Source organism: Pituophis catenifer, unplaced genomic scaffold, assembly GCF_029215685.1.
Source record: "Pituophis catenifer annectens isolate HBS135680 unplaced genomic scaffold, rPitCat1.0.hap2 SCAF_7, whole genome shotgun sequence".
Lineage (NCBI taxonomy): Eukaryota > Metazoa > Chordata > Lepidosauria > Squamata > Colubridae > Pituophis > Pituophis catenifer.
The window spans coordinates 3,802,876-3,816,352 of record NW_027256887.1 but is presented as its reverse complement, the minus strand read 5'-3'; the positions used below and the strand labels follow the sequence as shown (position 1 = coordinate 3,816,352).

Sequence of the window (13,477 nt, the reverse complement as noted above, 5' to 3'; positions counted from 1 at the left end):
TTTTTAAACAAAATTCTGATCGGTCCTAAGTGCCTTTTTAATTAGGTTATTTTAGAATAGAGAGATGGACATGTATGCATTTACCCTTAATTCTGTTGCTTCTTTCTTAAACAGCCACCAAGACAGTGGTCACATAAAAATGCGAATTATTGTGGAAGTTTTAATATCACTCTTCTTTGCACACAACTGTGCATCTCTTCCTTTTATAAAACAAGCTCGTCAGAAGAAAAATACCACTAAAATAAAATCTTCTTTGAATTATCTCAGTCCCTGGTCCCCGGGAATAAAACACGCTTCTTAAAGCTTTTTTTAAGATGTTGTAGACATGTTTAAGATATGTAGATATCTTTTTTTTACCCTACTGGCACATAATGGAGATTTAAAAATCGGATTTTTATGTACAGGTAGTCCTCAACGTATGACCAAAATTTCCATCGCTAAGTGAAACATTGGCGGCACCGAAAAAACGGATTTACGACCGTTTTTCACACTTAACGACCATCGCCGCATCCCCGCGGTCATGCGATCAAAATTCAGACGCTTGGCAACGGACTCCTCTTTATGAGCCGTGGTGGCGCAGTGGTTAGAATGCGGTACTGCAGGCTACTTCTGCTGACTGCCGGCTGCCTGCATTTCGGCAGTTCGATTCTGACCAGCTCAAGGTGGACTCAGTTTTCCATCCTGCTGAGGTTGGTAAAATGAGGACCCAGATTGTTTGGGGGTAATAGGCTGACTCTGTAAACCGCTTAGAGAGGGCTGTAAAATATTGTGAAGCAGTATATAAGTCTAAGTGCTATTGCCCTTCCTTCCTTCCTTCCTTCCTTCCTTCCTTCCTTCCTTCCTTCCTTCCTTCCTTCCTTCCTTCCTTCCTTCCTTTCTCATTGTCCTTCCTGGTGGCACAGTGGTGAGAATGCAGTGTTGCAGAGCGACTCTGCCCACTGCCAGGAGTTCAATTCTGAAAGGCTCAAGGTTGACTCAGCCTTCCATTCTTCCGAGGTGGGTAAAATGAGAATCCAAATTGTTGGGGCCAAATGCTGACTCTGTAAACTGCTTACAGAGGGCTATGAAACACTGCAAAGCAGTATACAAGTCTAAAATGCTATTGCTATTGCTAATATATATGATAGTTGCAGATCCCCTTCTGTTAAGCAAAGTCAACGGGGAAGACAAGATCCACTGAACAACCGCCAGTTGCTAATTTAACAACCGCCGCAATTCACTTTTCGCAAGAAAAGTCACAAAATGGGGCAAAATCACTTCACAAACGTCTCACTTAGCAACAGAAACGTTAGGCTCAGATGTCGTCGTAAGTCAAGGACCGTCTGTATTCAAAATCTATTTTCTCCTCTTCTTTTCTTTCTGCGGGTTAACGATTGCAACAAAGCTATTTGAAAATTTGAAATTCACCCAAGCAACAAGCTTTTTTTTTTTTTTTTAATTTCTCTCTGGGAAAAAAAAAAAACTGGCAGTTATTCCTTGAAATATGACAACGTAAGACCAATGATTAATATTTTAGCATACACAGATTTATACATAGAAGGGCACACACAAGAGAAAACAGACGTTATTTCATGCATCACACCACAGAAAAAAATACAGGTTCCAAATGAATATTTTTTTCTTTCTGCATTCATGCGTTGAAGATCAACGCTACAAATTCCCAGATGGTTCTATCGAGAAAATAGCATATGCACTGATCCCATTTTTTATTCTATATAGGTGTATTCCTACTCCCCTTCCCATTAAAACCACGTTAAAGCCAGAGCAATTAAAATCAAAATTTTTTTTTTTTTAAAAAAATCTCTCGTGAAAGAAAAACCAATAAAAACACCAGGAAAAAGTCTAGCGGAGTTCCAAAACAAGCATCGAAAGAGAAATAAAATAGACATTGTGGGAACCTTTGCGGATGAAAACATTTGCAAGATATTTGATTGTAGAAAGGAGTTATGACAGCAACCGATTAAGTGCCAGGGGTTTCCTCCCCCCAATAAATTGATAAGCAAATGTATTAGTGAAAAAGTGGGTGTGGCAGAGATTTATTCATAAAAAAAACCATCCTAAGAATAATACACTAGTGGCCAAAATTGTGGAAACCTTTTGGGAAAAGTGTATTTTTGAGGTTTGTTGGCTAATAACCCCACTTTTGGGGGAGAGTTTCAAGATAATCCTATTCCACTGCTGGAATGGCCTGGGAATAGCCCAGACCTTCACCCAGTGGAAAATCTAGGGAGCTGACTAAAGAAACTTGCTAGTCAGAAGTGACTCAGCACTAAAACCCAGTTAATAGAAGCCATCATTCAATCTTGGTTTCACATGATGACAGCTGCAGAACTAAAAGACTTGGTTTACTCCATGGGAAGACGTTGTAAGGCCCTAATTCATGCTAAAGGTTACCCAATGAAGTATTCACTGACGTGGTGACAATTTTTGTATATCTCGTTTTTTCTATGGTGAACGTTTTTGTACATTTCCTTTTTCCTACGTGTTTCATTTTTCTTCTTTCTACTGTAACTGCTGTTCTAATAGCAAATCCTTCATCAAAGGTGTTGCATGACATTCTTGATTAAATTATCTTTCCGTTGATATATAATTTGATGGTACTACTCCAAAAAAAAAAAAAGTGGTGTTATTAGCTAGTTTTAGAAAATACACTTTTCCCAAAAGGTTCCCACAATTTTGGCCACTACTGTAGGATGCCTCTTGGTAGTGAAGGTATCTATTCCAGAGCTTCATCACTGGAAGCTTTCAAGAAGAGATTGGATGCCATCTGTCAGAAATGGGGTCGGGTCTCCTGCTTGGACGTGGGGGTGGGTTGGACTCAGGGGTGGGTTCTAAATTTTTTTACTACCGGTTCTGTGGGAGTGGCTTATTTTGTGGGTGTGGCTTGGAGGTCATGTGACTAGGTAGGCGTGGCTAGCTGGTCAGAGTCATTTCTGGAAGGTCCTTGCACTTACGATCAGTCCTCGCACTTACGACCCGACTCATTTGTTTGCTTTTAACACTGATCAGTTGTAGGGCGGCCCTTTGAAGCCCCGCGGCAAGAGTTTAAACAGGTTTTTTCCCTCTAGTCATCAGCTGGGACTCAGGAGGCAGCAATAGATTGGGGGTGGGACCAAATAAAAGGTAAGAATAACGTGGGGGTGTGGGGGGGGCAGGGCGGGGGGGGAGGAGAACCGGTTCAGTGACGTCATATTGTCACTACTACCGGCTCGGCCGAACCGGACCGAACCGGAAGGAACCCATCACTGGTTGGACTAGATGACTTACAAGGACCCTTCCAGCTCTGTTAATCTGTTAATCCTCTGTCATGTTGTATTGAATGGCAATTTGGTAGGCAGGAATGTCAAATTGAGAGCCTTTGTAATTCTATTTAATTTTGCCAAATTAAGAAGCATATAATGATGTAAGTAAACATGTATCTCAGGAAGAGTAATATTGCACCAGTTTGATATAATGTATTTTTCAAACTATAAGACGCACCTAAATTTAGAAGAGGAAAACAACAACAACAAAAAAGGTTTTTGGCCTCCGCGCGCCCCATTTTTGGCTCTTTTTGGGGCCCTTTTTTTGGCCCTTTTTCAGCCTTTTTTTGGCTCACTTTCAGGGCTTTTTTGGCACATTTTCTAGGCTTTTTTTTGGCCCATTTTTTTTCGCTTTTCCTGACCCATTTTCGGGGCTTTTTTCAGCCTGTTTTTGAGGCTTTTTTGGGCCCGTTTCTGAGGCTTTTTTAAAACCCATTTTGAGGCTTTTGGGGCCCATTTTCAAGGGTTTTTTTGGCCTGTTTTGGGGGCTTTTTGGGCCCATTTTTGAGGCTTTTTTGGCCTGTTTTGGGGGCTTTTTTTGGCCCATTTTTCCGGCTTTGGGCCAAAAAAAGCCTTGAAAACAGCCTCAAAAATGGGCTGAAAAAAGCTCCACAAAGGGGCCTGAAAAAGGCCGAAAAAAGGCCCCAAAACGGGGCGTGTGAAGGCCAAAAAATGGCCGGGGGGTGGGCGGGGCTCCGGCAATATTCGGTCTATAAGACGCACAGACATTTTCACCCCCTTTTGGGAGACAAAAAAGTGCGTCTTATAGTCCAAAAAATACGGTAATAGTATATGTAATCCTGAAATTACAACCATGTTTTTAGTGACCGTTTGAAGTTACAACAGCATTGAAAGAAGTAACTTATGACCGTTTTTCACACTTACGACCATTGTGGCATCCCCCATGGTCACATGATAAAAATTCAGACACATCAACTGGTTCATATTTTATTGATTGCAGTGTTCCGGGGTCGTGTGATCCCCTTTTGTGACCTTTTGATAAGCAGAGTCAACGGGGAAGCCAGATTCACTTAACAACCATGTTATTAACAATTTAAGTGATTCACTTAACAACTGTGGCCAGAAAGGGCGTAAAACGGGCCAAAACTCACTTAACAATGGTCTCAGTTATCAATAGAAATTTCGGTAGGACATTGACGACTACCTGTAGCGATGTTTACTATAGGGAGTAGGGTGGAAAGGAGTTGGGTCCAGATGTCAGTGGGGTTACAAATGGAATCTTTCTTCTACCACATCCATATAATTTTTTCCCCAGGGGATGAAAGAATGTTCTAGAAAGAACATTCTAGAACATTCTACGTCTTTCTGGAACGTTCCTTCAGGACGGAGACAAAGAGGGAACTCCACTACACAAACAAACATCTCCCCCCCTCCTTTTTATTTGCAGCGTTACGTCCATGTTACACCAAACACAACACAGGTAGTTTGAAAGGTAAGGGCCACTAAATCGACAACCACCAACACCACCACCACGACAACAATGATGATAATAATAATAATAAAAAAAAAAGTGGAAACCCACCATATTCTGGGACCTGTCCGGTTCCACGTTTTAGTAACAACCGTACTCTTCGGCCACCGGATTTGATGAGTTCTATTGCTCTGGTGTGCGTCATGTCCCTCGTGGTGTCCCCGTTGATCTCGATAATTTGATCTCCCACCTGCCAGGTTGGAAAAATAAGAGGAACCAAGTTAGTCCTTGTAGACACAACGTCTCACATGGGACCATCACAACGATCAATTCAACACCGGAAGTTTTTAAGACGATGTTAGATAACCACTTGTCTGAAGAGGTGTAGGATTTCCTGCCTAAGCAGGGGGTTGGACTAGAAGACCTCCAAGGTCCCTTCCAACTCTGATATTCTATTCTGTTCTAATTCACACACTTCTAAATTCAATAAGTTTTGACTTATTGGATTTTTGACCTCCTTTTTAACGAAGGAAAGATCTACAGTCAAATCACAGGAATGTCTCCTTCTGGTCTTTCTTATTATGACTACAGCAGGGGTGAAATCCAGCACGTTCTGACAGGTTCTGGCGAACCGGTAGCGGAAATTTTGAGCAGTTTGGAGAACCGGCAAATACCACCTCTGGATGGCCCCAGAGTGGAGTGGGAATGGACATTTTGCAATATCCTTACCCCCTGGAGTGGGGTGGGAATGGGGATTTTACAGTATCCTTCCTCCAGGAGTGGGGTGGGAGTGGGGATTTTGCAATATCCTTCCCTTGCAGCGCCCACCAAGCCACACCCACCAAGCCACACCACGCCCACCAAGCCGGTAGTAAAAAAAATTGGATTTCACCACTGGACTACAGGCAATCCTCGACTTAACAGCAGTTCGTTTAATGACTGCTCAAAGTTACAATGGCACTGAAAAAAGGTGGCTTATGGCCGTTTTTGACAGGGGCGACCTTTCCAGCCAATCGTGTGATCGAAATTCAGATTGATTCATATTTATGAGAGCTGCAGTGTCCGAAGGTCACGTGATCCTCTTTTGCGACCTCCTCACGAGCAACGTTGATGGGGAAGCCGGATTCACTTAACAACCGGGTTCTTAACTTACCAACTGCAGTGGTTCGCTTAACCACCGAGGCAAGACAGGTTGAAAAATGGAGCAAAATTCACTCAACAAATGTCTGTCTGATGGGAATTTTGGGCTCAATTGAGGTCGTAACTCGAGGACTAACTGTATTTGGAGTCTCACATCCAGTGTGAATTTCCCAGGAGCTCAAAGGAGCTCCCTTCACTTGATCCCTACAACCAGAATTTGGTGGGGAAAGCTGGTCTTTCTTTCTTTCTTTCTTTCTTTCTTTCTTTCTTTCTTTCTTTCTTTCTTTCTTTCTTTCTTTCTTTCTTTTTCTTTCTCTTTCTGCCCCCTCCCCCTCCCTCTTTCTCTCTCTCCTCTTTCATTTTCTTTCTTTCTTTCTTCCCCTTCTCTCACCCTTCCTTCCTTCCTTCCTTCCTTCCTTTCTTTCTTTCTTTCTTTCTTTCTTTCTTTCTTTCTTTCTTTCTTTCTTTCTTTCTTTCTTTCTTTCTTTCTTTCTTTCTTTTTTCTTTCTTTCCTTCCTTCCTTCCCTCCTTCCTTCCTTCCCACTTTCCTTCCTTCCTTCTCTTTTTCCTTTTTCTTTTTCCTTCCTTCTTTTCCTTCCTTCCTTCCTTCCTTTCTTCTTTCTTTCTTTCTTTCTTTCTTTCTTTCTTTCTTTCTTTCTTTCTTTCTTTCTTTCTTTCTTTTCTTTCCTTCCTTTCTTCTTTCTCTTTCTTTCTCTCTCTCTCTTTCTCTTCCTTCCTTCCTTCCTTTCTCTCTCTCTCCCGTCCTCCTTTCCTTTCCTTTCCTTTCCTTTCCTTTCCTTTCCTTTCCTTTCCTTTCCTTTCCTTTCCTTTCCTTTCCTTTCCTTTCCTTCCTTCTCTCTCTCTCTCTCTCTCTCTCTCTCCCTTCCTTCCTTTTTCTTTTCTTTTCTTTTTTCTTTTTTCTAATTATTTTTACAAATTGCTCTGACTCACAGGATAGGAAGAAGGAGAGCCACAGGCTGAAAGAACTGCCAACATTTTGAGTCGCTGTCCAACAACTGCCTTTCTCGTGGTGACAGGGAATTTTTCAGTATTTCTTTTTTTGTAGCGCCCACCTGGTCTTCTTTTGCTGGCTTTCACCCAGCCACCACATCGAATTCAGTCTCCTTCTGTTCCCCTTTTTGAGTTATAGGTGGTTCTCAACATACGACTGCCCCCAATTTCCATTGCTAAGCAAGACTGAGTGTGATTTGCCCCGTTTTATGACGTTTTTTTGCCACAGTTGCTAAATTAATAATCCCGTTGTTAAGGGAATCCAGCTTCCCCATTGACTTCGCTCGTCAGAAAGTCACAAAAGGGATATCACGTGACTCCGGGACATAGCAACGGTCATAAATATGAGTCAGTGGCCCAGCGTCCGAATTTTGATCATGTGATGCTGCAACGCTCGTAAACATGAAAAACGGTTATGCATCATTTTTTTCAGAGCCACTGTAACCTTGAGCGGTCACTAAATGAATGGTTATAAGCCAAGGACTACCTGTATTGTAGTGGCACCCCAACAGAGTCCTGAAGCCCATCCCATAATTTGTACCAGCGGTGGGTTTCCAATATTCTTACCACCGGTTTGTCGCGCACGCTCGCTTCGCATGCGCTCGCATGTGCCTTCCGTGCATGCACCCGGCTTCAAAAACATGCCTAAATAGGACGGCATAGAGCCGGGGTGGGTGGGTGGGCGCAACCAGAATCGCCGCTACCAGTTCGCCTGAACTGGTACGAACCGGCTGAATACCACCTCTGCTTTGTACCCTATAATTTATTGGATGGGAAAAGAACAGCAACCATGTGATAAGCACCTGATCATATACCTTGCGAATGTATTCCCCATGACATTTCAGTGGGGAGTTAACGGAATAAATGTAAGTCACGGATCACTATAATTTGATGTTCCTTAAAATATATTGGAGCAAAAGAGCCAGGCTTTTTACCCTGTCATCCATAACGTTTTGACATTCGCTTCCTACAACCAAAGAGTTGTAGAATGAGACTAAAGAGCCTAGCTAAATAGAATAGAATAGAATAACAGAGCAGGAAGGGACCTTAGAGGTCTTCTAGTCCAACCCCCTGCTCAGGCAGGAAACCCTATGTGGAACGACTTGCCTCCGGATGTTGTAAGTGCTCCAAAACTGGAGGTTTTCAAAATGGCCATTTGTCTGAAATGGTATAGGGCCATGATGGCGAACCTATGGCACACGTGCTACAGGTGGCACACGGAGCCATCTCTGTGGGCACGCGAGCCGTCGCCCTAGGTCAGCTCCACCGTGCATGCGTGTGTACCTCCCTCCGGCCAGCTGATTTTTGGGTCTCTGCCGCACATGTGGGAGACGCACGCGCATCCATGGGTGGGGAGTCTTGCGTGCATGTGGCACTTCCCCTCCCGCCCCGTTTTTGGTTCCAGGAGGCTTCAGGGAGGCCTGGTAGCCCAAAATTGAGCGGGTGGGGGGGTTGCACGCACATGTGCAGGGGCACGCGGGGGATTGCATTATGGGTGTGGGCACGCAGTCACACACACACGTGTGGCACCTGAGGAAAAAAAGGTTAGCTATCACTGGTGTAGGGTCTTGTGCTTGGGCAGGCGGGTTGGACTAGATGACTTACAAGGTCCCTTCCAACTTTGTTAATCTGTTAACCCTCAGAAGCGACTGTCTGGATAGCTGAATTGGATAGCCACTGCCGTATCTGCATATAGGTTTTATATACAATTACTTGGACTGTGTATATATGTCAGGGGTGGTATTCAGTTCGCTACCAGTTCGCAAATGTTCGCTACCAGTTAGCAAATATGAGTGCATGCGTGAATACGCAGAACATCAAAATCGGGAAGCGATGACGTCCGGGTGGATGGACGGAGTCTCCCGCCGCCGCCACTACCGGTTCGGACGAACCGGATAGAGCTGGCTGAATACCACCACTGATATATGTTTGTTTCCGCCACATTCTCATCTTCCCTAAATAATAATAAATAGAAACTCTGCCCTTCCAATAGGCCTGAAAGGACAAAAACAGACGGGTGATTTTCGCATCCCGGTAAATATTTTCCGTCGGATGTCCCTGGCTCACCTCTGATGTTTCGAAAACAATTATACTAGCTTCGTTTAAACCAAGGAGGTCGCATGTCATTCCGGAACGACCGAAGTTCCAGCAATCAACAAAAATTCATTCCAGGTGGAATGAATTCCACTATTTCCCCTGCCAGGTCAGAACAAAACGTAATTACATGCGTGGGCTTACAGCCTCTGTTAAGTGGCAACTTTTAATGATCAAAACAGCCTCTGATTGTGCACCGGGGATACCGTTGTCTGCCAACTTAATGCATTTCCATAATTAAAGCTCCTGGAAGAGACTAATTGCTTGGCCAAAAAAAAAAAAAAAATGACATCGTCTTTCTAAATGTGGATTGTCGTTTCTAGACAAACTGTTTGGGTATTTTTTTCCTTCCCCATCCTTCCTGCTGATGGAAAGAGACAGCAAGTGAACTTGTGGCATTCGGGAAAGTCTGCTCGCATCCAGACCAGAGGTGGGTTTCACATAATTTTACCACCGGTATGCCGCGCACCGAAAATGTGAGTGTGCGCAGCCTTCCGCACATCCTCTTTGCTCCCATGCACGGCTTGCACGTATGTGCACGGCTTAGCAAACGTGGCTTAATAGGACAGCATAGCGCCGGGGTGGATGGACGAGCTCACTCGCAGGTTGCCACTTCCGGTTTGCCCGAACCGGTCTGAACCGGCTGAATACCACCACTGATCCAGGCTAGATGTAACAAAAACTAGACGTAAGTTACCTCCTCAAGGTTAACTTAGCACAGTTTTATGACCCACCTCAAACACTACATCCCTGAAAGTTTTGCTCTCCTGCCATGATGAGATGGAAAACGCATTAATGTTACTGTCTTGGATAGGAAGACAATGCAGGGAGTGGTGAGGACAGCAGAAAAGATTATTGGTAGTTCACTTCCTTCTATCCAGCATGGCTTCAGCCCAGTGTACCCAATGTGAAGAGGAAACATGCCAGTTTGGGGAGTGGCATCAAGCTGGCCACACCCACCCAGTTGACCACGCCCACCCAGTCAGCCACTCCCAGTGAGTGACATCAAGCTGGCCATGCCCACCCAGTCGGCCACGCCCACCTGGTCTCCAGAGCCCTGATGCGGCCCTCAATGCAGGGGTGAAATGCTCCTAGTTTGGACCGGATTACCTGATCCGGTAGCGATGGCAGCGGGTGGTTCGGAGAACCGGTAGCAAAATTCCTGTGCCCCCCCCCGCATGCCCAGCATTTTTAACTCGACTGGTCCTGAATCAATGAATGCTCTGGAAATAGTAAAGCAGCAATATGTTTTAGCTGGCCATCTAAATTATGTAAAAGAATATAACAATATGCATTTTGATCTACGCTCTCCTGTTGACAGAAGATTTACCTCACGATTCTTGACGGCTCTTTATTGTACGAGTCATAATTTTCTTCCAAGATACATTCCAGAAATGTTTGTATAACGTACCAAATAAGCTATGCTAATTCATTCCATACAGGGGGGAAAATGTACGTACCTTTATAGATAATTCAGACTTAACCACATAAATTTAACATTATCATTTTTTTTTTTAAAAAAAGTTGAATTTGATCTGATTAAAGCTGAGATGAATAGCCTGGCTTTTCTTTTTTGGAGGTTATTTTCCATGAATTATGAACCTACTTGCAGCTAGACGAGCTGACTTGCATGTTTTAAAGAATAAAATTAATCATAAGTGTATAAAAAAAAGAAAAGAAAAGAAGAAGAAGCCCTTTCCTTCTTGTTAAGGTTTCTTTAACTATGAAAACTGAAAATTGAAAATAGGCTATATAATAGATCCCCCATTTGTTTCTTATTAAGATAAAATAAAATACGCAGCTGAAACCAATTCAAGTACCCTCAAGAAAATGCGTTCTACTTTTTATCTGTTATTTCACTTCTGTCTTCCTGCAGTTCAATACATTATGTTACTAAAGTTTTAGGATTCCGAACCATCAAAAGCTAATCCCTATTTTATTAAAAGTGGCTCAAGAATCCTGCGGTCATGCCCTCCAAATCAGTGGTGGGTTTCAAAATTTTTTTACTACCGGTTCTCTGGGTGTGGCTTGGCTTGGTGGGCGTGGCTTGGTGGGCATGGCAGGGGAAGGATACTGTAAAATCTCCATTCCCTCCCCAATCCAGGGGAAGGTTACTGCAAAATCCCCATTTCCTCCCAATCAGCTGCGACTCGGGAGGCAGAGAATAGTTGGGAGCAGGGCCAGTCAGAATTTTTACTACCGGTTCTCCGAACTACTCAAAATGTCCGCTACCGGTTCTCCAGAACTGGTCAGAACCTGCTGCAACCCACCTCTGCTGCAAATGCTTTAGAATAAAAAACAATGACCAAAGACTCGGCAACGGGAGCTGAGATTGACGAGTAGGAAATTCCACTTTAAATTCAGAATGAAGCCCAGACGAAGCCTTAACAGAAAACACCGGAACCCAGAATGAATTCCTAAATAATGTTTAGCGTGCTAATTAATTATTTTTTCTTTAATTATAATAGAATAACAGAGTTTGGAAGGGATTTGGGAGGTCCAAACTACCAAAAGATATGAGAAGATAAGAAATGGCTGGCAATAAAAGTTAATGCTTAATATAGCAAAATAACAGAGTTGGAAGGGACCTTGGAGGTCTTCTAGTCCAACCCTCTGCTTAAGCAGGAGACCCTATACCATGCCAGATAAATGGCTGTCCAATCTCTTCTTAAAAAACCTCCAGTGTTGGAGCACCCACAACTTCTGAATCAAGCAAATCATTCCATTGTCCCACTGTCAGGAAATTTCTCCTCAGTTCTAGGTTGCTTCTCTCCTTGATTAGTTTCCATCCATTGCTTCTTGTCCTGCCTTCAGGTGCTATGGAGAATAGGTTCACCCCTTCTTCTTTTGGACATCAAATGTTGGAAGATCACCCCTAGTCCTTCTTTTCATTAAACTAGACATACCCAATTCCTTCCATTATAAAACATAATTCCCCCAAATTGCTCAGGGCCTATTTTGTTTACTAGGGATCTGAATACCCATGAACAAAAATGACATCCTTAGAACAGTTGTGGCCAAATATCGCAGCTATACATTGTAACATGGAAAATTTGTCAGATGACAAATTTGAGACTTTTAAGGGTTAAAATCAGTGGTGGGATTCAGTAGGTTCGGGCCGGTTTGGGAGAACCGGTTGTGAAATTGCCGGCTGGCTCTGTCCCTCCCTGCCCCTTCCAGGAGTCCCCATGCATTCCGTTTTGGCTCCCAGCTAAGTGCAGGGAGGCCTGCTAGGCCCAAAATGGGGCACAGGGAATGGGGGAGTGCAGCACCATCGCCTTGCAGCCCATTTTGACTCCCAGAAGGCTGCAGGGAGGCCTACTAGGCCCAAATCGGGGGGGCAGGGGGGGACAGTGTGCCCACGAATGCCGCTACCAAACCGGCTGAATACCACCTCTGAAACCGATCAGAATAACTGAAAAAGGAAGGTACTTAAAACTTTTGGCTCTTCTGAATTCAGAGTTTCTCGTGGACTCTTATCATTAGCGTTGAAAACTGCCACGTCAGCGGTCCTGTTTAATGAGGAATTCAAATTAAAACTCATCTCATCTCTTACCTGAACACGCCCAGTGAACAAGAAAATGCCATCCCTCTGGAGGGTTGGTTCCTCTGTCTGAATTGCTTCTATTTTAGGATGGGTTTCCCTCCCCCTCTAATATTTAATCAGAATCCGCCTGTCAGGTTTCGATGCTATCTCAAAATAAATGAATTTCCAAACTGCCGATCTTTGAGGAAATTTTCTCTTTATTGAGCATAGTGATCTATCCCTGGCTCTTTCGCGGTCAGCACTGACCTTTGCCCCCCAAGCCCTCCCTTTCCGATCCCCAATTCTCTACGTCTCATTGGCTATCTTCCAAGCCACTCTCCTCAGCCCATCTCCGTCAGATCACAGGAATGTTCCCCCCTCCTCCCATCTCTGAGGAGACAGAATCTTCAAAGGAATTAAGTAGGCAAAAGTTCAAGCTTCTCCTCTCCTTTCATATGCCAGCGCTGGAACGCTGACATCGCCTCTCTCTAATTTAAATAAATCGCTCCACGTTCTGGACTCCAGGGCAATAACAAAACAAGTCTCAATTGGCTTTGGGAGGACAGCCATTTTGATATTTTAAGACCGTCTCACATCCCTCCTCAATTTAAATATTCCCAGATCTTCCAATCCCCCCTCATGACACCTTGTTTCTAATTTTTGGATCCCCCTCAATGCCTTTCTCCGAATCTGCTCCAGAAGGTTCCTAATTATAGAGTTGTCGTTCCATCTTTAAACACGTACTTCAGTAATAGCGAGTGCAACTAAAGAGGGGAAAAAAATTGCATCTCGGCAGGAATAAAATCCTATTAAGACCGGCATGGGATAGTTTTATTCCTTGGAAGATATTTTGATGTGCAAATAAATCTGCAGCAATGATCAGGCAGATTAGCTTAGCTGGGGTTCGTGTGCGCCTTACACAATGGCTATTGTTTTGTGCAATTACGGAGGCTCGCGTTTTTAATCTGGCAA

General features: G+C 43.7%; 1 protein-coding gene across 1 annotated transcript in view; it reads right to left on the bottom strand.

Moving 5' to 3' along the window:
• Positions 1-13,477, bottom strand: part of MAGI2 (membrane associated guanylate kinase, WW and PDZ domain containing 2) — a 265,689-nt gene that overhangs the window by 19,041 nt on the left and 233,171 nt on the right. The window contains exon 21 of the mRNA XM_070946864.1: positions 4,846-4,984. Coding sequence (XP_070802965.1) covers positions 4,846-4,984 — 139 coding nt within the window. The remainder of the gene's footprint in view (positions 1-4,845; positions 4,985-13,477) is intronic.